At 35.5% G+C, this 23,678-nt stretch overlaps 1 protein-coding gene across 1 annotated transcript; it reads right to left on the bottom strand.

Moving 5' to 3' along the window:
* Window positions 1-5,657: 5,657 nt before the first annotated feature.
* On the bottom strand, window positions 5,658-6,592 carry LOC141553606 (olfactory receptor 1L6-like). The gene has a single exon (XM_074285169.1). The coding sequence runs from the start codon at window positions 6,585-6,587 to the stop codon at window positions 5,658-5,660; it is 930 nt and encodes a 309-aa protein (XP_074141270.1). The 5' UTR covers window positions 6,588-6,592.
* Window positions 6,593-23,678: the final 17,086 nt, after the last annotated feature.

Here is a 23,678-nt window from a genome sequence, read left to right as displayed (position 1 = left end):
AAAAATGGCTCTTTCTGAGTCTAAATCCAGTGCTCTTTTCATTTCATTGTGTTTTAATACATCAGAAGAATTGTGGCTTTATTGTTGTCAATATTTTATTTGTGTCTTTTGCTTTTTGTCTTTGCATTTACTTTTATACTAGGTGGCATAGTAGGTAGAGTACAGGGGCTGGAGTCAAGAAGACTCATTTTCCGGAATTCAAATTTATGTGACCCTGGGCAAATTACTTAATTCTATTTGAACAATAGCAACAATTTCCTAGTAGTACTCTGCCTAATAATAGAAAGCAACAGTTAAGCAAAATTGCCCAACATAGAAAGTTCAATTGGCTATATATATATAAAATATCATAAAACTGTTGCTCACTTTCTGTCACCTGAGAAGGTAGTGAATTCCAATATCAGTCATCTGTAAATAATATTGATCTTTGAATTTGATGTAACTTCTATTGCTGTTTAGTGTTGTCTCCATTCATATTAATATTCATTGTTATTGCATATTTTTTCCTCATTTTGCTTTCTTCATTTCATATCAGTTTATATGTGTCTTCTCAGTTTTCTTTGAATTTCTTGCTTTTGTCACTCCTTATGTTACAATAGTGATGTGGGGAACCCTGAAACTGTCCTGACTCTGGAGTAAATGCTTGAGAATTCTTGAAAGGGAGAAACCCCTTAATTCTCCTGGGAAGAGGCCTGCTTCAGAGAATCAAGATAAAGTGATTTCATTCTGTTATCTTGGTGGGACTTGTTAAATCCAGGACCACTCTTACTTAGCCAGAACTGAGATTTAGATTTCTATTGGCCTCTATTGAGTTGGAAATTATTATTCTAGGACTACTCATTCAATTGGAAAATTTCTATTCAACTCACAAAGAGTTCAGTCTGATTTCAACTCAAACTGGCCCCAGCCCCTAGCCAAAGTTTCAAATTATAAAAAGGGGCAACTTGGGGCACTATTTTGCAGAGGACCAAAGCAAAAACATGTCATGCCAAGGAACTTCTCTCTCTCTCTCCTTGGCATAGCTGCCTGCACGGACCTTCTGCCCACTGAGAAGGCATTCTCTTTTCAGTGTTATCCTCTTTATCTTTCTCTGCTAGAAGGTGTCTCTGCTAGGAATTTTCTCTCTCTCACTTATTTCCCTAACAGAACTATACCCCTCTTTACCTCTATGTTGGGATTTCTCTGCTAGGAACTTTACCTTGCCACTGAGAAAGTCAGTCTTCCTATCAAAGTATGACTTCTCAGTTCCAACAATAAACTTCTTTTTGCCAGTCTAACTTTTCAGTTTCATAAATTCTTTTACAAAGGACCTTTATGACCAGAAGAGGTTTCCACAACACTCTGCCCTGTGTCAAACCTCATCAATAGTACTCTATTACATTCATTTAGACCCAGGGGTTCTCAAACTACTATCCATGGCCAGATGTGGCCCACTGAGGACGTTTATGCGGCCACAGGGTTATGGCAAATGGGCTGAGGGGCAGAGATGGAATGTGAGTTTTTGTTTTTACTATAGTCCGGCCCTCCCACAGTCTGAGGGACAGTGAATTGGACCCCTATTTAAAAAGTTTGAGGACCACTGATAGAGCAATGTGTTATTTCTTAATTTATGTGTGTCTATATTATTTCTAAATTTTATTACAAAAAGAGTTATGCTAGGAATAATTTGGTGTATATAAAATCTTTCTATTGCTGGCTTTCTTTATATTTTTGCTAGCTAGGGTCATTGTCTAGGAGAGGATATGTGTGATTTATTTTTCTTGATGATTTCAATTAGCTTTCTAGAATGGCTAGACTGAGTTGCTATGTCAGCAATAAAATATTAGTGTGCTCATGGCCTCAATATCATAGAACTAGAAGTAGAAGGGCCTTCAGGGGCTATTCCTGATCTGAGTGGTAAGAGCCATTATGATTTACAAAGAATTTTCCTCACAACTCTGTGGCAACTTATACAAAATTTGCTATCTTCATTTTATAGATAAAGAGATTAAGGTTCATGTAGCTAGTAAACATCATAGCAATAATTTGAAGTCATTTCTCCTAACTCTAAGTCCAATAATATTTCACTATACTATCACTTATATTGAAAAAGAATTTCATTATATTTTTCAAAATTCTTAGATGATGAACACCACCAGGTCCATACTCAATGGCACTCAAATTTGGTAGGACCTGCCAAAGTTTATGCTCCTCTGTCATTACCTGCATAAGTGAATGTCACCTCTATGAACCATTAACAAAAAAACATCCAGGAATGAATGCTTAGAGACAATCCCCTCACATTCTAATTTAGTTAGAGCACAACTGGAGTAATGTGTTCAGCAATGCCACCACATTTTGGGAAGTACATTTGGTAATCTCAAGAGCAGTCAAGGAGGGCACCTGAAATGGAGATGGGTCTTGTCACCATACATAAGTATCAGTTCAAGGAAGCAGGGATGTTTAAGATTCAAGGGGGCAGATTTAGACATTAGAGCTTTTAACAACTGTCATTTGGAGGAGGGATATGATTTGTTCTTTTTGTTCCCTAAGGATAGAACCAGGAGCTATGGACTTTGAAAAAAGGGAAATTTAGGTTTGAAAAAAGAAAAACTTCTTAATGATTAGAGCTGGTAAAAGTAGCATTTGAGGAAGTGCAGATGTTGTAAAAACAAAAATTAATAAAATTTATTTTAAATATTAAAAAAGAGAATATGGGCAATCTCTTTTTAATAAAAGATATTTTTCTTAAACTTCAGAAAGCAATATCCTAAATCTTAGATCTTACTAACTAGCAAAAACATATGGTTGCTAAGAGATGAATGAATCAGCTGAACATCAGTTTTGATTTTTCATTCTTGTAGCATTTAAAGAAATTAAAAAAAATTTTGGTTATTAGAAAGAAATCTCCTACAATTGATGCTAAAAACAACTGGCCTCCTTGGGATGTTATTGTTTCCTCTTCCTTGGAGGTTTTCAAATAGAAGCGATATGACCACTTGTCAGTTATGTTATAGTTGGAATTCTTTTGGGGTATCAGCTAAATGGCCTCTGAGGTTACTTACAAGTTTTCAATTCTATGATTCTCTAATATTAGTAGAGGTGATATGAATAATAATTATAATAATGATGGTTTTTATTTGTATAGTACTTAAAATTATTTTCTGACAATATTCCAGGGTGGGAAATAGATGCAAATAATGATATCTCCATTTTACAGATGTTAGAGTTCATTAGGTGGGGTGGGAGATGACTTGTTGAATCAATTAATCAATAAAGATTTATTAAGTGAAATGATAGAAACAACTGGTATTCTAGAGACCGGGTTCAAATCTAGACTTCAATGGTTACTAGCTGTGTGATCTTGAGCAAATCACAACTAATTTATACCTTAATTTTTTTCCTTTATACATTGAAGACAATCATACTTGTCCCATATGAAGTAAGACTTTGTTAGGGAATATCTCTGACAAATGATTTGAATATCAATACACTGTAGAAATTTTGAGCTTATGATGGAGGATATCTTGGTTTTCATAGGACAGGCACACTAGAGACTGTTTCACTTAGAGTCCTGATTAGATTTATTAAAAATGAAAATCAGAAGGCCAAATTCTAAGATGATAATATGCCCAGGTTAAGCAATCAAACATACATTTAAATTGTATACTTACAACCAATGAACCTGTCTTCAAGGTGTTGCCAGACTTTCTTTTTAAATCATATTTTATAGTTTCCAAATTGTTTGAAGCCTATTATATTCCTTGATGCTTACTATATAATCCAGTGAAACAAATCATGGAAATACAGAAATAAGGACTGACCCTGTGATTTCATTAGTCTAAAGGTTTTTCAGATGAGGGAGTTTCCTCTACCAATGCAGGTTGGCATCTTCTCTGCTACTTTAGGTTAAAAAGTTGCCTCAAGAACTAAGAAGTGCTCATCCAGGGACATGTAACTATTATATGTCTGAGGTAAGACTTGAACCCAGGTCCTCCTGGTTCTAAGACCAACTTTTTGTTCCTTGAATCATTTTAGATTTGGGGAACAGTGATGTATAGAGAAGAAAAGGGACTTGCTCCAAATCACACAAGGAGTTAGAGATGGAGAAAGGTTGATAATCTTAGTCTACTGACTCCTAGAGTGATGTCTCCTTGTTTAATTTTTCCATGCCTCAAGGGTTCAGTGCTATGACAGGCAAACTGTGTGTTTAGTAGATAGTGTTAAATAAAATAGTTGCTGAGAGGAGAGGGGATGATTTGGATAAAAAAAAGGATTAGGGGAAATAGTATTAAGTGAGGCATAAAACAACTTTGAATTTTTTTTTTTTTATAGTGGGAAAGAATCTTTAGGATTCTACTTGTGTTATTCATCATGGATCTTTCTGCTTGCCTGTTTTGTTCAAGTTGTTTTTTCATCCCAGAAGCCTTCCTCATTCCTTATCTAATTCAACCAGCAATACAAACCACCCCCCCCAGGCTGGGGTTAAGTGACTTGCCCAGGGTCACACAGCTAGGAAGTGTTAAGTGTCTGAGACCACATTTGAACTTGGGTCCTCCTGAATTCAGAGCTGGTGTTCTAGCCACTTCACCACCTAGCTGCCCCCATCAATACAACTCATCTCATTTATTAAGCCTCCTCTGTCTTTCCTACTATTATCTAGAATATAGATATAATTTAGAACTGAAAAGGATTGGAAGAGATCATTTCACTTAAATTCTTCATTTTTTTCAGATGAGACTCAGAAAGATGAAATTGAGATAACGTAGATAATAAGCAGCATGTCTGGGATTTGAAGCCAGACCTAATTATGGAAGTAGAGATTTTTCCATTTTATCCTTTTTTTTCTGACTCCCTGAACACAGCCATAACTGCCTAGTATCATTGGTTATCTTTTATTTGTACATTTTTCTCCCCCTTTTTCTCCCCTTTAGTAGACTGTAAGGAATCTATGACATGGGCCTCCTTGATGTTCTTTCTATAAGACATCCCATCTCCCTGATGAGGCATTGTCATTGACTGGAATTCTCTCCCTCCTCATCTTCACCTCTTTGCTTTCTCTGAATTTCTTTAAATTTCTACTAAAAGATTGCCTTTTACAAGGAGCTTTTCCCAATCCCCTTTAATGCTGATGCCTTCCCTTTGTTGATTATCTCAAATTTATATTGTATGCATTTTATTGGTACATATGTGCTTGCATGTTGTCACCTCCCAATTAGATTATAAGCTCTCCAAGAACAGGGAATATTTTTTTTTGCCTTGATTTGTGTTCTCAGCATTTAGCAGAATGCCTAGAAGATAGTAAATACTTGTTTCCTGACCAGTTGTCTCTTTGAGATCAGGATCTATGTCATATTCCTTTCTATCCTCTTCATTAAATACATGATATTTAGAAGATACTCAATAAATGCTGATGATGATCACTGAATCACAAAAAGAATTTTAGGCACTATTTGATTTGACCATCTTAATTTACAGATTAAGAAATAAAAATTGAGAGAAGTTAAACAATTCTAGGCTCCCACAGGTAGTAAATAACAGAACTAGAGCTAGAACCTAAGTCTTTGAACTTATTTAGTTTCCTTTCTAATGCATTAAATTTTTTACAGTGATGACAGCTACTCTGTTCCAGCTAGTTCTGAGGAGTTCATTCTGTTGGGTATGAATCATGGCTTAGGCTATTCTGCTTTTCCCATCATTTTCCTCAAGGCTCCCTTCATGTCCTTATTTCTGAGGCTATAGATGAAAGGGTTCAGCATGGGGGTGACCACAGTATAAATGATTGTTACTACTCGATCCTTGGTGACTGAATAGGTAGATGATGGGCGAATGTATACTGAAATGATAGTTCCATAGAACAGTACCACAACAGTGATGTGAGAGCTACAGGTAGAAAAAGCCTTATATCTCCCTTTCCCTGAGGGAACCCTCAGTACGGCACGTGTAATCCAGATATAGGAGATAACTATGAATAAGAATGGGCTCATGATCACCAAAGAGCCTTCAGTGAAAGCCAAGATCTCATTGATAGAGGTGTCAGAACAGGAGAGTGTCAGTAGGGGCTGGACATCGCAGAAGAAATGATGTATAGTGTTAGGCCCACAGAATGAAAGGTGGGCCATGAGGAGTGTGTGGACCAGTGAATGACAGTGAGACACCAGCCATGACATGACCACCAACAAAACACAGCGCTTGGGGTTCATTATTGCAGTATAGTGTAAGGGGTTACAGATGGCCATGTAACGGTCAACAGCCATTACAGCCAGGAGGAAACTGTCTGTGATGCCAAAGGCCACAAAGAAATACATTTGAGCAATGCACTGGGCAAAAGGGATGGACTTGTTTTGCATCAGCATGCTCACCAGCATCTGGGGCACAATAACAGTAGTGAAGCAGATGTCAACCAAGGATAGGTTGGAGAGGAAAAAGTACATAGGGGTGTGAAGCCGACTGTCTCCTATGATAGCTGCAATGATGATTGTGTTGCCTGTCACATTGAGGAGGTACATGGCCAGGAAGAGTACAATAAGCCACACCTGCTGTTGAGGATCAGTGGTCAGTCCTAGGAGAAAGAATTCAGACACATGGGTTTGGTTTTCCTTCTCCATTGCAGCCCTGTGAAGAAAGCAAAATTGGGGACCATTAGCTGTGTTGGTTTCTGGGACTCCCCATTATTTGGAATCCCTTGGGGACCTTCCTAGGTATCTATGAACTTGGAGAACTGAATAAAGACATTTTCAGATTCACTCTTGCTTTCTTACATCTTCTGCATTCTTATTTCAAGGAAGGATTTCAAGCACTTCTTTTTTCCTTTTTTCCCTTTTGCTTGTTACTGCATCTGATATCTTTGGGTCATAGCAGTCCTGAGATTTATATCTAGAAAAGATTTTTTGAAGTCATACCATTCACCTCCTTTATTTTGTAGATGAAGAAAGTGAGTTCTAGAGAAGTGAAATGACTTGATCTTCTAGTTCCAAATGTGGTGTCCTGTTCATTTTACTAACTTTTTCCTCTTTGTTAAGACAATAACCATGCTAATAACTGTTGTTTTTCTCCTCCTCTTAAAGGAAAGCAGAGATTCACTTGGGTGCAAATGATGAGTGTTTGAGTCCACATAGGACTTTCAAATTATAGTACCATGAATGATTTTAATACAAATTTCAGGAATTTTATAAGAGTGACTGGGAAACCAAACAATGTGTTCAGTTCCCGGATCTAGGGATAATTTTTGTTACGTTGATTCTGCTCAATCTAATTCATTTTAATTCAGTTTAGAAAACTCACCATTTGAAGGGAATTCAGAAATCATTCAATATTAACCCCCTAACCTCTAAAAAGTTATTAACTTGACTCTGATTAAAGATCTTTCACTGATGAGAAATTAATTGTCTCCCAAAGCAGCCCATTCTACTTTGGGATAATTCTAATTGTTAGGAATTTTTTTCTTACTATGTACATAGAACTATGTATTATGGGTTTTTTGTAACTTCCATAAATTCATTTCAGATTTTCACTTCTTTCCCTACTCTGCTGCCATCTACCAAATGTCTGGCTGTTCTGAAGTAATTTCTGCCTTGGGAACCCACTCTCAAGATAGGTCATTGCCTTTTCTGTTCTACTATTTCAGCAATGTCCTAATTACCATGGTTCATTTCACAACCATTCCAATCATCTGCTTTGTTAACTCTCTTACCAGTATGTTTCATTTCACTTCCCCTCCCCAATTCTTCAATTGTATCTGGATAGGAGTGTATCAATTTCTTTACTTTTGCTCACCCACTCACCATCCTTGTAACTTTCTGGAACAAAGTATTTCTCCCAGGCTGCTACTTTCTCCTTTCTCTACTGGCTCCTTCAGTAAAAAGTAAGCTCTCTGAAGGCACAGAGTATATTTGTTTTTCTTTTTTCATATTCAGTGCTTAGCATAATGCTTGACTAAGCATAGTAAATGCGTAATAAATGGCTTTTTAATCCATCCATTCAAGTTAATTCAAGTCAACAACTACTTACTTTGCATATATGCACAGTTGGAGTACTGTTATGTATTGGAAAGAGTCCTGGACTGATAATCACAACAATAGGTTTTGTAGTACTTTTATGTGTTTTACTAGTTATATCACCCCAGTGGCAAGTCAACTATTTGTTTCTTCTGCCTTAGCTACCTTAAAGGGTTATTGTGAAGATCAAATAAGGTAGTTTATGTTATTTCTTTGTAATCTATAAAACGCAACATAAAGTCAGTTATAATTATTTTGGCCAAATGCTGTGCTTGCTCTCTTTGAAGAGATACATTTAGTTAAGTCATACTCCTTGGATTTCTGGAACTTAAATGAGCACAAATGAGGTAGGCTGAAATAAGGAAGAAAAGGGGGAGAGAAAAATATATCACTGGAAGGAAGAAGTTAAATTAGAGAAGATGTGAAGGAAGCTAAAGGGAAATTGTGGATAATTGGGCTTTGAAGGTGACTCGAGAGATTCTGTATGACCTGAGTGAACTCTGTAAAATTAGGTAAAATCACAAAAACCATGTCCCCTTTGATCTGCCAAAAAACACAGACTCCAAATACTTTCACATCCTTTCAGAGTGAGATAAGGAAAACCATTCAAGGGTCACTCAAACTCCTATTGATCTTTTAAATAAATCACATCCTCGGGAAACATTTCATATTCCATTGAGAAATCCTAGACTTATCTTTTCTTATGTCTTTCTCCATTGAGAAATTCCCGCTAAGGGAATGCCTCGATGTATAATAATAAAAACCTCTTATTTTTGTCACTGCTTCTGGGGTTAGTGAATTCTTTTGCTTCTGAACCTGCATCTCTGAGCAAAAGGAACTGCATTCATTCACACATCTCATCACAGGGACTTGAGCCTCTGGATACAATTCCATGAACTGATTTTTTTTAAGAATTGGAGGAAAAACCTTTCTTCTAATATTTCATAGAATCATAGAATATTACCAGAGCTTAGAGAGACCTCAGGGTATAGAATATGCATTTTAAGGAAACAAAGAGATAATCTTATTATGCCTCTATTAAAGCATGAATTACCTCTAAATATACCTGATAAGTGTTCATCCAGTCTCTGCTTCAAGATTTATAGCACTGGGGAATTCAGCACCTTCTGAATATATTAGTGGAGTCTATTAGTGATGAGGGGAGCCCCAAAACTCTCCCTCTGACTTTGGGGGGAAATGCTAAGCTCTCTCCTGACAGATCCACCCCAGGGAATCAAGATAAACTGGTTTTATTCTGTTATCTAGGTGGGGCTAGTTGAGTACAGGACCACTCCTATTTATCTGGAACTGGAGATTTCAACTCTATTGAGTTGGAGATTAGTCCAGGGATACTCATTCAATTCCAAGATTTTTTATTCTGATTCCAGCTCAAACTGCTCCCAGCCCCCACCAAGAGCTGCCCCTAGCTTCTAGCCAAGGTTTCAATTAGAAAAAGAGGCAACTTGGGGCTCACTCCTTGCAGAAGACCTAATATGCCATGCCAAAAAACCCTTCTCTCCCCTTGGTATAAGCTGCAACCCTTTGCCTGTTGAAATTATATTCTCTTTCAGTGTTACTCCCTCTTTATCTTTATCTCTCTTTTTCCCTCATAAGACCTTGTTCACTTTCTCTACTAAGATAGGATTTTTCAGCTAGAAATTTTATATCTCTCTGTGAGACCTTGCCACCAAGGAATTCAGTCTTTCTAGCAAAGGCTGACTTACCAATGCCAATAATTAACTTTTTTTGCCAGTCTAGCATTTTGGGTTTGTAAATTGCTTTACAAAAAATCTCTGCGCCAACCAAAGGGTTCCCACAACTTTCTGCCCTGTGCCAAATCCTAGGGGAATAGAGGGGACCCTAGACAAACCTCATTATTTGGGGATAGAACCCTGAACCTCTTCATTAGTGAATAGTTATAATTGTTCCTCTTTATGACACAAAAATCTATTTCCAATTAGTTTGTCCTACTTTTTCCCTCTGTGGTCAAGCACAACAAACCTAAGCCTTCTTCTCTATAACAACTCACTAAATTAAGCATAGTTGCTATAAGATTCACATGTGTATAGAATCAGAGAAGTTCAGATTTAGGCAAGATAAGAGGACTGAATTTGAAGTTAGAGGACCTGTGTTGAAATCCCAATGTTATTATTAATGGTCTGTGTGTGCTTGGACAAATCACTTAATGTCTCTGAGCATCAGATACCTTAAGGGCTTGGTATATAGCTTCCTAAACTGTGATTGGAGATCCCATATGGGAGCCTCATACATGAATGTTGGGGTCATAAAATTATGATTTATTATCAGCAAATGATTTGTATACCTATTTTATATGTCTATATATCTAGGAGTCATGCAAAAATTTCTCAGGCAAAAAGAGATCATGAGTGGAAAAAGTTTAAGCAGCCTGGTATAAATGACCTACAAGGCTCTTCATAATTCTATATTTTAAGAGTCTATGATGCCTGGTATTCTAGTTCGGCAAGCCATACAATACAGGAATCTTCTGAGGTGTAATCTTCTAGTTTCTTCTGGTGAGGCAACTAGGAGTGTGGTGATAAGAACACTGGTTTTTAGAATCTGAACCCCTGGAGCTGCTTGAAATTTATTAGCCTCATTGTTCTGAAAAATCTTTAGCTTTTCTGCACTTTAGCAGAGGAGCTTTTTTGTCCTAGAGAATGGTAACAGTAACTTTTTTAGAGAATAGTAACAGTGATTTTTTTTTTTTTTTGAGAATGGTAACACTAACTTTTTGGGGGAAATGATTAACAGTAACATTTGCTCTAGGTATGTCAGGATTTTTGTGAGCAAAGTTTCTTTTTTTAATAGGGTTATTAACTGGTAATATTAGGGGATATATTTTAACTGGATTTTAGCAATATTTTGATGAAAGCTTTTCATGTCACTCTAGTGGGAATGATAAAAACATATGACTTAAACATTAATACAATTATATAGATTCTGAACTAGTTGAATAGACAGATAGTTTCAAAGCTAAGCAGGAAGGTTTTCAGTGGACTGCCTCAGGAATCTGTGCTTGAGCTGTTGCTATTTTGTGCATTTACCAGTGACTTGGATGAAGGCCTAGATTTGGCCTTATTATTTCAATGTCATAAAGTTGGGAGGAATACTTAATGCCCTGGATGGTAAAGTCATGAGACAAAAAGTTCTTACGAGGCTAGAAATTTAGCTTGAAGTTAAAAAGAGGAAATTTAATGGAGATAAATATAAAGGTCATAGAGAGGATTTAAAGATTACTTACATAAATATAAAATGGAATGGGTGTGGCTAGATAGCAGCATCTAGGTCATGAACTTGATAGAGCTCTGGGGTCAGGAAGACCTGAGTTCAATTCTGACCTTAGACATTTACTAGCTGTATGTCCCTGGGTGAATCACTTAAATCATTTTTTGGCCTCATTTTTCTCATCTACAAAATGAGGATAATCACAGCACTTTCCTTCCAGGGGTTGTTGCGAAGATCACATGAAATAATTGTTGTATTATGATGTGCCTGGCACTTAGAAAACACCACATAACATTAATTATTATTATAATAATTAAATTCAATTTAACTCCAGAATGTAGTTGAGAAAGCTAATATAAAACTGAATTCAGGGCATGTTGTCTAGTTCTAGGACAATGATCATCCTACTGTATCCTGCTCAGGTATATTGTGTTCAGTTTAGAGCATTGTGCTTTATTCATTAGGGAGCATATAGAGGAGGACAGCCCAGTTAGTAAAAGGCCTAACAGTTTATACCATATGAGGATTAGTTGAAGGTATTAGCAAATGTTCAGTCTTTTGAAAAGCAGACAGGGGGGATGTTAGAAAGGTATTCAAGTATTTGAAAGGTTTTCATGTGGAAGAAAAGTTAGACTGACTCTGCCTTGCCCTCTAAAGGAAAAGTCAGAAATGCAAAAATGCAAAGACATAGATTTTGACTTGAAGTAAGGAAAAAGACAATTACAACTGTCCAAAAATAGCATGGACTGCCTTGGAAAGTAACAATTTTCCTATTATGGTTTCTAAAAAGAGGGTGGGTGACTACTTGTCAAGGAGGTTGTTGAATGGATTCTGGCTTCATAATAGGGGTTGAAATACTTGAACTTTGAGATCTCTTCAAGCTGTAAGTGAGTGCTTGAGGAAGAAACCTCTCAAGGAAATTGACCTAGAGAGGGAGAATCTGGGAAAATGCACATTTGGATAGAATCCAAAGGGATGTGAAGCTGTTTTAGTTGTAGAAAGTTGTTGCAGAAAGTGTTGCAGAAAGTTTCAACTAAGAGCTAGTGGGGAGTGGTAGTGTTGGTGGTGCAAGTCAAGTCCAGCAGAAATGACCTATTGCTTCCAAAGACTGTGGTTAACAGAAAATAACATCTTATTGATAAATTGTTCTGTGCTAAGTAGGACCTATGATTATACTGTATACCTGTAATTTGGTGATTTTTGTGTCATTTTGCCTTCCACTGAAGTTTTCTATCAATGTCTCATCACTGGGTAGGGAGATGACCTTGAGTTCTTGAAGACTATGCCAATGAAGTAGTATATCCTATGAAATAGGAAAAGATTCAGGTATAAGCTCAATAAAAGACTGCATATTATTCATTAACGGACTAATCTAGCTAATAAGAATGGTGAAGAGATTCATCACCAGAGTTACTGATTAGTTGATCTGTGTGAGCATGTCCAAAGCAAGTCATATAGACTATCTAGTAAAGTATGTGTAAAGTTTGTTTTTTGGGGAGAGGGGAAGAAGGGAGATAGGAAAGTTTAGCAATCTGTGTTGATGGAGAGAGTGTTCACATTGATGGAATTTTGGATCTTTAAAAGTAATTATATTAGCCAAACACAAATCATATTCAAAGATTTACTAGAGAACACTCTGGAAGGCAATATCATGAGACAAATGAGATCTTCTGGGTAGCCTTCTAAAATCCTAAATTAAATGAGCCATAAATAGCAGTAGTGGCTTTGAGTTTTAGACATAATTAAAAAGTATATTTCCAATGAAGCAAAATGGATTTTTGCTGATGGATGGTGAGCTGAAGGTACTACTAGATGATCCAACTCAGAGGAAAAAGACAATACAATGAAAAGGCTTTCCCTCTCCCACCTAAGGTCATAGTCTAATAAGAAGAAATCCTTTTTACAGTATCAGGGAATGATACATGGTGATGGCTCTCTAATAATATTGCTAGTACTTATATATCACCTATTATGTATCAGGCACTATATTAAGAATTCTACAAATATTATTTCATTTGATCCTCACAAAAACCTTGGATGCTATTCTTCTTTTTACAGGTGGATAAATTGAGACAAACAGAAGTTAAATTGTTTGTCCTGGGTCACACAGCTTGTAAGAGTCTGAGGCTGAACTTGAACTTAGCTCTTCCTGACTCCAGACTCATCACTCCATACACCATGTCACTTAACTACTTCTGTTTGGGAGAAGACATACTGAGCAGTTTTAGAATGTGAAAAAGAGAAAACCATGAACTAACAAGTGAAAAGAGATTGAACTAAGTATCAGCAACGAGGATAAAGAAAGGACCTTATAATATCATTTTTCCTTGATATTACAAGTTTTCATTAGAGAGGTCCTGGGCTCAGGGATTGAAGCTGACCTAGAGTGGAAGTTGTTAGGAGACCTAGAAGAATAGATTCATAGAATTACAGAGTTGGAAAGGACTTTTAGGATGTTCTAATCCAATCCACTATTTTATTTTATTTTTCTTTTTTCTTTTTTGTTTTTAAAATAATAATAGCTTTTTATTTTTCAAAATTAATGTAAAGATAGTTTTAAACATTTACCCTTGCAAAACTTTGTGTTCCTTATTTTTCTCCCTTCTTCTCCCTTTCCCCACCTCCTGGATAGCAAGTAATCCAAAATATGTAGTTCTCCTAAATATATTTCCATAATCATCATGTATTTTGTAGAGAAGAGAAGTGAAGGCCAGAATGAGGAATCTATTTGTTCGAGGTCAGCAGGTTTAGTAGCAGAGTTGGTATGCAAATATGGACCTCATGATTCTTCATCCAGGGTTCTGGATTCTTCTCATTATATCATCCTTGCCTTAAGTCTGGGGTGAAGAGGGAATGTCTAGGGTCAGGGTCATGGCCAAAAGATCATTAATCTCTTAACAGCTATCCTCTTACATGCTGGGGTCTAGATCTTCAGTAGTCTCATTGACCACCAATCCTGTATCTAGAGGAAAAGAGAAGTATGTAGAAAGGAAAGGTGAGGGAATATAATAAGATGAAGCTGGAATGATAATAACTTCCTGTGCTACTGGTTGTTGACATACAGTCTTTTTTGAGAATCTAGGTCAAGTCAAGTCAATAAACATTTCTTAAATGCCTATGAAGTGCTAGATATTATGTTAAGTACTGTAATACAAAGAAATACCAAAGAGAAAAAAAAATTAACAGTTCCTTATTCTTAAGGAAGAGACAAATGCAAGCAACTATGTATAAACAAGCTATAGGGGTTATAAGATAACCACTGGGGGAAGGCCCTAGCAATTAAAGGGAACAAGGAAAATTTCTTATGAAGATGAGACTTCAATTGAAATTTTGAAGAAACCAGGGAAACCAGAAGAAAGGGTAACAAGAAGGGACATTCAGTGAAAATGCCCAGAGACAGGAAATGGAATATCATATGTAAGAAAACTGGGAAATATAGATTGTAAAAACTGGAAGGCTCTGAGAACACAGAATTTTAGAGCTGGAAGAGACCATAAAACATAGACTATTAGAATATGGAAAGGAGAATTTTACAGCTTACAGAACTTAAAAAAAGCACCTAATCTACTTTTTTAAAAAACCCTTTTATAGACACAAAAACTGAGCAGAGAGATCATAGAATCTTATAATTAAAGCTTGACAGTATTTTAGAGACAACTAGCAAGCCCAACTCCTTCCTATAGGTGAGATATTAGATGCTGAAAGAAGTTAAAGAGCTTACCCAGAGCCACCCAGTTCAGAAGAACTTGAGGCAGGATTTGAATCAAGATCTTTCTGCCTCCTAGCCCAGTGCTTTATTCATTATGCCACCTAGCTCTTGTTCTACAAAGAGCAGGAACTCAGAAGAAATGGCTTGGCTAAAGCTACCCAGTGACTTCAGTGGCAAAGTCAAAAGTAGAGAACAAGTTTCTTTACTTCCAATGAATTACTCTTCCCATTATACCACATTATTTCTTTTCTTGGCTTTTGTAGTACCATTCTCTCAGGATGGTAAGAAGCCCCAGGTGAGGAGAGGGTAGTTGGGTAAGTGATGTTCCCTCAGGATTGACCTGAAGTTACCTTGGTGAGAAAAGCAAATGATTTCTTCCTCTCAAAAGGACGGTATCCCAGAGAACCTCTAGTTAAGAATTAGGATTCTATCTGGTTCACAGGGAAATAGACCCTTAGTTCCTCCAACAATCAAGACCCTGAAGGATCATATGATGATAAGCAGAGTGGTACAAGGAGTGGGTAGAACATCTTTACTGATGACCTTGCCCAAAGAGTCAAACAGTCTCATTTCTCGCCCCCCACCTCTTTTTTCCCTGGAGTCTCATTAAAAGGTATAGCTTTTAGAGGAAAGCACAACTCTTCTCCTAACAAACCCCAAGAAAACTGTATTTGGAATCTTAAAATGAACATATCTTTTGGGGCCTCATAATAATTCTGTTATTCTATTTTCATTTTTACTTGTTCTATGATAAGGAAGGATGCTGAGACCTGGGCTGACTCCCTAGATATGTAGGGAGATGGAAACAAATTGTCAAGTCAATTAGTATTTATCAAATACTTATTATGTACTCAGATCTATGCTAAGCATTGGGAATACAAAGGTAAAAAAAATAGGTCTCTATCCTCAAGGAATTTATGTTCTAATGGAAGTGGCAGTGTGCAAACAACTATTTACATATAACATTGAGATTCAGAGAGGTTAAAGGGAAAGAGGGGCAAGGTTGATGGCAAATTGGGAGACCTAGTTTGTAGTCTTAGTTCTGTCAGTAAGTGGCTGTGTAACTTCATGTAAATCACTTTGCCTCTCTGTTCTCAATTTCTCCATCTCTAAAATGAGCATAAAACATTTCTTAACTACCTTCAGCAGTCTTGAGTGCAATCACCCTGAGATAAGAAAATGGAAAATCCTCAGAAAGTATTAATTTGCTCAATAGATTATGATTAGGTAAAAGTATTCTGCACCTCATGACCTTCACTTTAAATTACTTTTTTTCTTCATGACTAACTTTTTTGTTAGTCTCTCCTATTCTTTTGTAGGAATACTTTCAAAAGTAGAATTTTGAAGTGGGTATATAGTACCTGTTCTATAGAATTGATTTATATTTTGACATTGATAATGCCTGGAATAATTAGAGTTGATCAAGCTTAGATGGTTGCAATCCCTTAGTTGACCTACTGACATATAAAAAAAAATTTATTTTTTTTTCAATTACATGCACACAAAATAGTACTTTTTAAAAGATATTTTGATTTAGAAATTATCTTTTTCCCCTCCCTCCTCATTGAGAAAGCAAGCAATTTGATATAAATTATACATGTGCAGTCATACAAAGTATTTCCATTTAACCATATTATATAAAAGAAAATGTAGACCAAACCCCCCAAAATAATGAAGTAAAAAAACATGCTTCAATTTTCATTCATATTCTGTCAGTTCTTTCTCTGGGGATAGATAGTACTTTTCATCATGTCTTTCAATGCTGTCTTGGATCATTTTATTGTTGATAATAGCTAAGTAATTTACATTTGATCATTGTATAATTTTGCTATTATTGTATATAGTGTTCTCCTGATTCTGTTCATTTCACTTTGCATCAGTTCATGTAAGTCTTTCCAGGTTTTTCTGAAATCATTCTGCTAATCATTTTTTATTTTTTATAGCACAACAACATTCTATCACAATCATATATAACAACTTTGTCTACCATTCCCCAAATGATAGGAATGCCCTCAATTTCCAATTCTTTGTCACCATAAAAATAGCTATTTTTATACATAAAAATTCATTTAAAAATATCTTTGAGATATAGATCGAGTAATATTATTGCTGAGTCAAAGGATATGCATAATTTTACAGCCTTGTAAATTATTCTCCAGAATATTTGGATCAGGTTATAACTTTACCAACTGGTATCCCAATTTTTCTAGATCCCCTCTAATATTTGTCTTTTTTCTTTTTCTTTTTGTCATATTAGCCAATCTGATAGGTGTGAAATGGTACCTCAGAGTTTATTTAATTTGAATTTCTCTAATTGATTGCTATTTAGAGAATTTTATATGACTATAGATAGACTTGATTTCTTCTTCTGAAAACTGCCTGTTCATATCCTTTACCATTTATCATTTGGAAAATAACATTCTTTTGAATTTGACTCAGTTCTCTTATCTATTTGAGAAATGAAGTCTTTATCAGAGACATTTTATGTAGATCCATCCTCCCCCCAACTTCCTGCTTCCCTTCTAGTCACCTGCATTGAGTACCTGTTGATCTTCATCATCTGGGGCCAGCTGGCATATGTGGGAAATTGCCCTTGGGTAGTGAAGCCCAGAGCTTAAGTGAAATGATTGGCTGCCATGTGTGAGGTCAATTCATCTACTCTAAAAATTTGATCTTATGTTAGTCAGGCAGGGCCTCAGCTGCATTCTTTGAAATTGTTCCAGTGAGATTAGTCCAAGACTAAATTTTATCATTGCTCATTGCCCAAGCTTGGTCACTTTATCAGTTTGCACCAATCACTTACTTCCTTTTTCTCCTCTTCCAATCCTCTTCATTATTGCCTCCAGAACTTCATAAACCTATTAAGGATTCATGTTCTTCTAAGGACAGAGAAGTGACATATTTTCCTTGGACCAGCAAACATATGGGCAGAATTGGACTGATCTCTAGATATGTTGGTGTGAAGTTCCTTAGCGTACCAAGTCCTGGTTAATCCTTTAGTTTGCTGACTTAACAAAAACTCTATCATAAAAGTTAATAAACGGATAATTAGAATAACTAGCATGGAATATGATGTGATTTGTTATATACTATGTTTAAGTACAGAGTTGGGGATAGGTGTGACAACACATTTCTTCTGACGCTCAATATGAAACAATAATATAATATACTACCCCCTCTGCTTTTCCTAATAAAATCTAATGCTTCTCCTGGTTGGGGATGATGACTTATCATTAGCTGTGGGTTACAGTGATAGTGCATAGTATAAATTCACTGATTCTAGAGCAGGAAGGTATCTTGAACTTTATCTAGCCTAATACCCTAATTTTATATATGAGAAAAGATGTGAGGTGACAGCTTACAGAAAATCATGGAATATTAGAGTTGGGAAGACATTTCAGAGTCCATCTAATCCAGCCCAGATTTCAACAGCTGAACATAGTGCTAAGTTTGAAGTTAGGAAGATCTGAATTCAAATTATGCCCCTGATGTTTACTTCAGTCATTTACCCTTTAACACTCAGTTTTATGATCAGCAGGATGATTTCAGAAAGGCCTGGATTTACATGAACTGATGCTAAGTTGAAGTGAGAAGAACCAAGAGAACAATGTACACAGCAACAAGATTATGCCATGATCAATTTTGATGGTCATGGCTATTTTCAACAATGAGGTGATTCAGGCCAGTTCCAATAGACTTGTGATGGAGAGAATCATCTGCATCCAGGGAGGACTGTGGGGACTGAATGTGAATTACAACATGGTGTTTTTACCTTTTTGTTGTTTGCTTGCTTTTTGTTTTCTTTCTCAATTTTTTCCCTTTTTGATCTGAGTTTTTCTTGTGCAGCATGATAATTGTGGAGGTGTGTATAGAAGAACTGCACAGGTTTAACATATATTGGATTGCTTGCTGTCTAGGGAAGGGGTTGGAAGGAAAGAAGGGAGAAAAAATTTGGAACACAGGGTTTGCAAGAGTGAATATTGAAATGTATCTTTGCATACATTTTGAAAATAAAAATGCTAAAAATGACTCAGATTTACCATCACATAAAAGAAGGAGTAATAATAGCATCTACTTAATAGGACTTCTTTAAGGTTCAAATGAAACTATATTTGTAAAGCATCTTGTAAATTTTAAATCTTGAAAACAGTCAATATATGCTAGCTATTATTATTACAATATTCTTAACAAGTGGTCATTCAGCTTTTACTTGAAGACATATAAAAGGAGCCTCTATTATAGTGGTCATTCAGCTTTTACTTGACTTATATAAAAGGAGCCTCTATTCTAGAGACAGCCCATTCTGCTTTTTTCCATTATTAGGAAAAATTATTAGGCAATATTTCCTCATATCAAAGCTAAATCTTCCTCTTTCAGACTTCTACTTCCTGGTGCTCTCTACTGGTGATAAGCAAAACAAGTTTAGTCTCTTTTCCACATGACAATTCATTAGATACATAACAACTATGATGACTTTCATAAGTCCTTTTTCATCAGTTATTAAAACTGATCCTTACATAGTATGATCTTCATTCCTATCACTATTCATGTTAGTTCCTTGTTGATTGCTCTTCAGTTTATCAATATCATTGCTAAGGTACAGCATCAAATAGTGAACAGAATTTGTCTGATATATACTGATATTGGAAAAGCACAGAAGCACTATTTCCTTTTTCTTGAACATATACCTCTTTTAATGTGGCCTAAGATGAAATTAATTTGTTATATATGTCTTTGATAGAAATGTAAAAAGAAGAGAACCAAGCATAGATCTCCTTCCACATTTACATATAAACATTAATGACCACTGTTTGTCCTTGATAACTCAGTTACTTCAAATTCACTTGACTGTTGTAAAATATAGCCCATGTCTTTCCATCTTTTTCACAAGATTAGCACAGGAGACTTATCAAATGTTTTGCTGAAACCCAGGTAAACTATCTAAAATATTATTCTGATATAAATAATCTTGCAAAGAAAGCAAATGAGGTTAGTTTGCCTTTGTTCTGTTCTTGATCAAAAGATCATAGATGTAGAACTAGTAAGGACTTTATACATGAGGTATATAATTGAGATAAGTATAGACAAGATTGATGAGGGATATTAAATGACTTGTCCTGGACCACACAGATAGCAAATAGCAGAACTGGGATTGAGTTAACTTCCTCAGACTTTTTCAGTGTAACTATTAAGACTTTTGGTCATCATTGCTTCCTTTGGTTAATATCTATCCACTAATGATTCTTTTTAAATATATTCTAAAATTTTGCCAGAAGTTGATATCCATTTTAGTGATCTATAATTTGTAGACTCCATTTATTTTTTATTGAAAATTCAGAATTTACTCTTCTTTTTTGTATGTGTTGCTTCAGTCTTCATAATTTTATAAGGATCACTCTGGTTCATTAATTGCATCTTTCAATTTTTTCAATAATCTTTGGTTCTAATGAAATGAACTCATCAAAGCCATTCTCTTACTACTTTCCTATTTACACATCTTTGGTATCAACTCCCTTTTAGTCACTTTTATTTCTAGTTTAAAGATAATTTTCTGTAGAACAAAAAATAGAAGCCAAATAAAAATCACCAGCTTTTCCTTTTCTCTGCCAGTTAGTATAATTATTTCTTCACCTCAAGCAGTTGTCTATCAATTCTTTCCCTACAATATTGCACAAAACCTCTATTTGTTGGCTTTCGCTTTACTTGCTAAAAACATTACCTCCTCTGGCATTAGTCTCCCAAGACCATAGGCTAATTTTGTAATTACTCTTTCTTTATAGCCATTTCCTGAGTTTCATTTTTTGCATATATTAAAAATGAAATTGATGAATTATACATTTGTATAATTTTATCAGTTGTCATACATACACATACATATATAAATATATACATATATATACATATATTACAAAAATGTTTTTATGCACATTAGTTTTTTCTTTTTCTTTCATGGATATGTGCCTTTCCATTGACCCCTCCCTCCTAATAGGAAAAAACTCATATTTTAATAAAACCAATCAGAATAGTTACCACATGTGACAATATATGCAATAATCCACAGCTGTAATCCTCTAATCCTCCCAAAATCATTTGTTCTATTAAGAGAAAGGAAATATGTTTCATGATGTATAAACTAAGACCAATATTGATCATTATAGATACCAGAACTAAGATTTCTTTTTTTTTTCCTTTCTTTTCTCTCTCTCTCTCTTTTTTTTTTTTTTTTTGCTGAGGCAATTAGAGTTAAGTGACTTGCCCAGGGTCACACAGCCAGGACGTGTTAAGTGTCTGAAGCCAGATTTGAACTCATGTCCTCCTAACTTCAGGGCTGGTGCTCTATCCACTGCACCAACTAGCTGCCCCCAGATTTCTTTTTAAAGTTCCTTCATTTATTTATTTATTTTATTAAAGCTTTTTATTTACAAAATGTTTGCATGAGTAATTTTTCAACATTGACCACAGCAAAACCTTGTGTTCCAAATTTTCCCCTCCTTCTCCCCATCCCTTCCCCTAGATGGCAGATAATCCAATACATGTTAAATATGTTAAAATATATGTTAAATCCAACATATGTATACATATTTATACAATTATCTTGCTGCACAAGGAAAATCAGATCAAGAAAAAAAAACTAAGAAATAAAACAAAATACAAGCAAACAACAATAGAAAGAGTGAAAATGCTATGTTGTGGTCCACACTCAGTTCCCATAGTCCTCTATCTGGGTTTAGATGGCTATCTTTATCACAAGATTATTGGAACTGATCTGAATCATCTCATTGTTGGAAAGAGCCATGTCCATCAGAATTGATCATAATATAATCTTGTTGTTGCTGTATACTCCTGGTACTACTTCTTTCTTTCTTTCTTCTTCTTCTTCTTTTTTTTTTAATAGTTTTTATTTACCAGATATTCATGGGTAATTTTACAACATTGACAGTTGCCAAACCTTTTATTCCAATTTTCCCCCTCTTTCCCTTCCCCCCTGATGGCAGGTTGACCAATACATGTTAAATATGTTAGAGTATAAATTAAATACAATATATGTATACATGTCCAAACAATTGTTTTGCTGTACAAAAAGAATCGGACTTTGAAATAGTGTACAATTAGCCTGTGAAGGAAATACAAAATGCAGGCAGACAAAATTAGAGAGATTGGGAATTCTATATAGTGGTCCATAGTCATCTCCTAGAGTTCTTTTGCTGGGTGTAGCTGGTTCAGTTAATTACTGCTCTATTGGAACTGATTTGGTTCATCTCATTGTTGAAAATGGCCACATCCATCAGAATTGATCATCATATAGTATTGTTGTTGAAGTATATAACTATCTCCTGGTCCTACTCATTTCACTAAGCATCAGTTCACGTAAGTCTCCCCAGGCCTCTCTAAAATCATCCTGTTTATCATTTCTTATAGAACAATAACATTCCATAACATTCATATACCATAACTTATTCAACCATTGTCCAACTGATGGGCATCCACTAAGTTTCCAGATTTCTTGCCACTACAAAAAGAGTTGCCACAAATATCTTAGCACATGTAGGTTCCTTTCCCTCCTTTAAGATCTCTTTGGGATATAAGCCAAGTAGTAAACCTGCTGGATCAAAGGGAATGCACAGTTTGATAACTTTTTGAGCATAGTTCCAAATTGCTCTCCAGAATGGCTGGATCCATTCACAACTACATCAACAGTGTATTAGTGTCCCAGTTTTACCACATCCCCTCCAACATTCATCATCATCATCTTTTCCTATCTTCTTAGCCAATATGAGAGGTGTGTAATAGTATTTCAGAGTTGTCTTAATTTCATATAACTAGAAATGGTTCTAATTTCTTCTTCTAAAAATTGTCTATGCATATCCTTTGATTAACTCATATTTCTTTCAGCATTCTTGTCATTTATTAGTCATGACATTGTTCTGTACCTGGTTCTGTTTACTTCTTTCTCTATCAGTATATATGTCTTCAGGATAGTATAGAGCTAAGAAATATACCTTTGGATGCAGAGAAAATTAGGTTTCACTTTCAGTTCTTATACATGCTATCTGAGTAATCTTAGGTAAGTTATTTAGTTAGTCAACCAGTTAGTCAACCAATCAATAAGCATTTAGTAAGTATATGTGATCAGCACAGTGCTAAACACTGGGTATAAAGAGAGTTAAAAGACAATTCCTGCAATTGATGAGCTTACAGTCTAATAGAGGAGACAATATATAAACAATTATGTACAAATTGGTTATATTCCTAACAAATTGAAAATAATTAATAGAAGGAAAGTGTTAGAATTAAGAGGGATTAACAATGGTTATCTGGCAGAAGATTGGATTTTATCTGCAACTTGAAGGAAACCCGGGGAAGCCAGGAGATGAAGATCAGGAAGGAGAAAATTCTAGACAGTGAGGATAGTTTATGAAAATGCTTGAAGTCGGTAGTTGGGCTGTCAGAGAACTAGCAAAGAGGCCACTGTCACTAGACTGAAGAATTCATGGAAGGGAATGTAAGATATATCAAGATTTTCTTCTTCGTGAGCTTCAATTTACTCCTCTGTAAAATTAAGAATTTGAGCTAGTTAATCTGCAAAGTTCTAACTCTAAATGTATGATAATTTAATTTTCCATATTCATTTTTTATTGCACAAAACTTTCTATTTTACATATATTACACAGTTTTCTAAAAATCATTACCAATAGCTAGCCATTGTATTTCCCCCCTTTTTTTTGGTTAACTTTAAATTTTTCCTT

Source organism: Sminthopsis crassicaudata, chromosome 2, assembly GCF_048593235.1.
Source record: "Sminthopsis crassicaudata isolate SCR6 chromosome 2, ASM4859323v1, whole genome shotgun sequence".
Lineage (NCBI taxonomy): Eukaryota > Metazoa > Chordata > Mammalia > Dasyuromorphia > Dasyuridae > Sminthopsis > Sminthopsis crassicaudata.
Note: the sequence above shows the minus strand (reverse complement) of the source record. Positions and strands in the feature narration are given on the sequence as shown.

Coding starts and splice junctions, on each gene's coding strand:
- LOC141553606 (XM_074285169.1), bottom strand. CDS start 6,587: ATGGAGAAGGAAAACCAAACCCATGTGTCTGAATTCTTTCTCCTAGGA.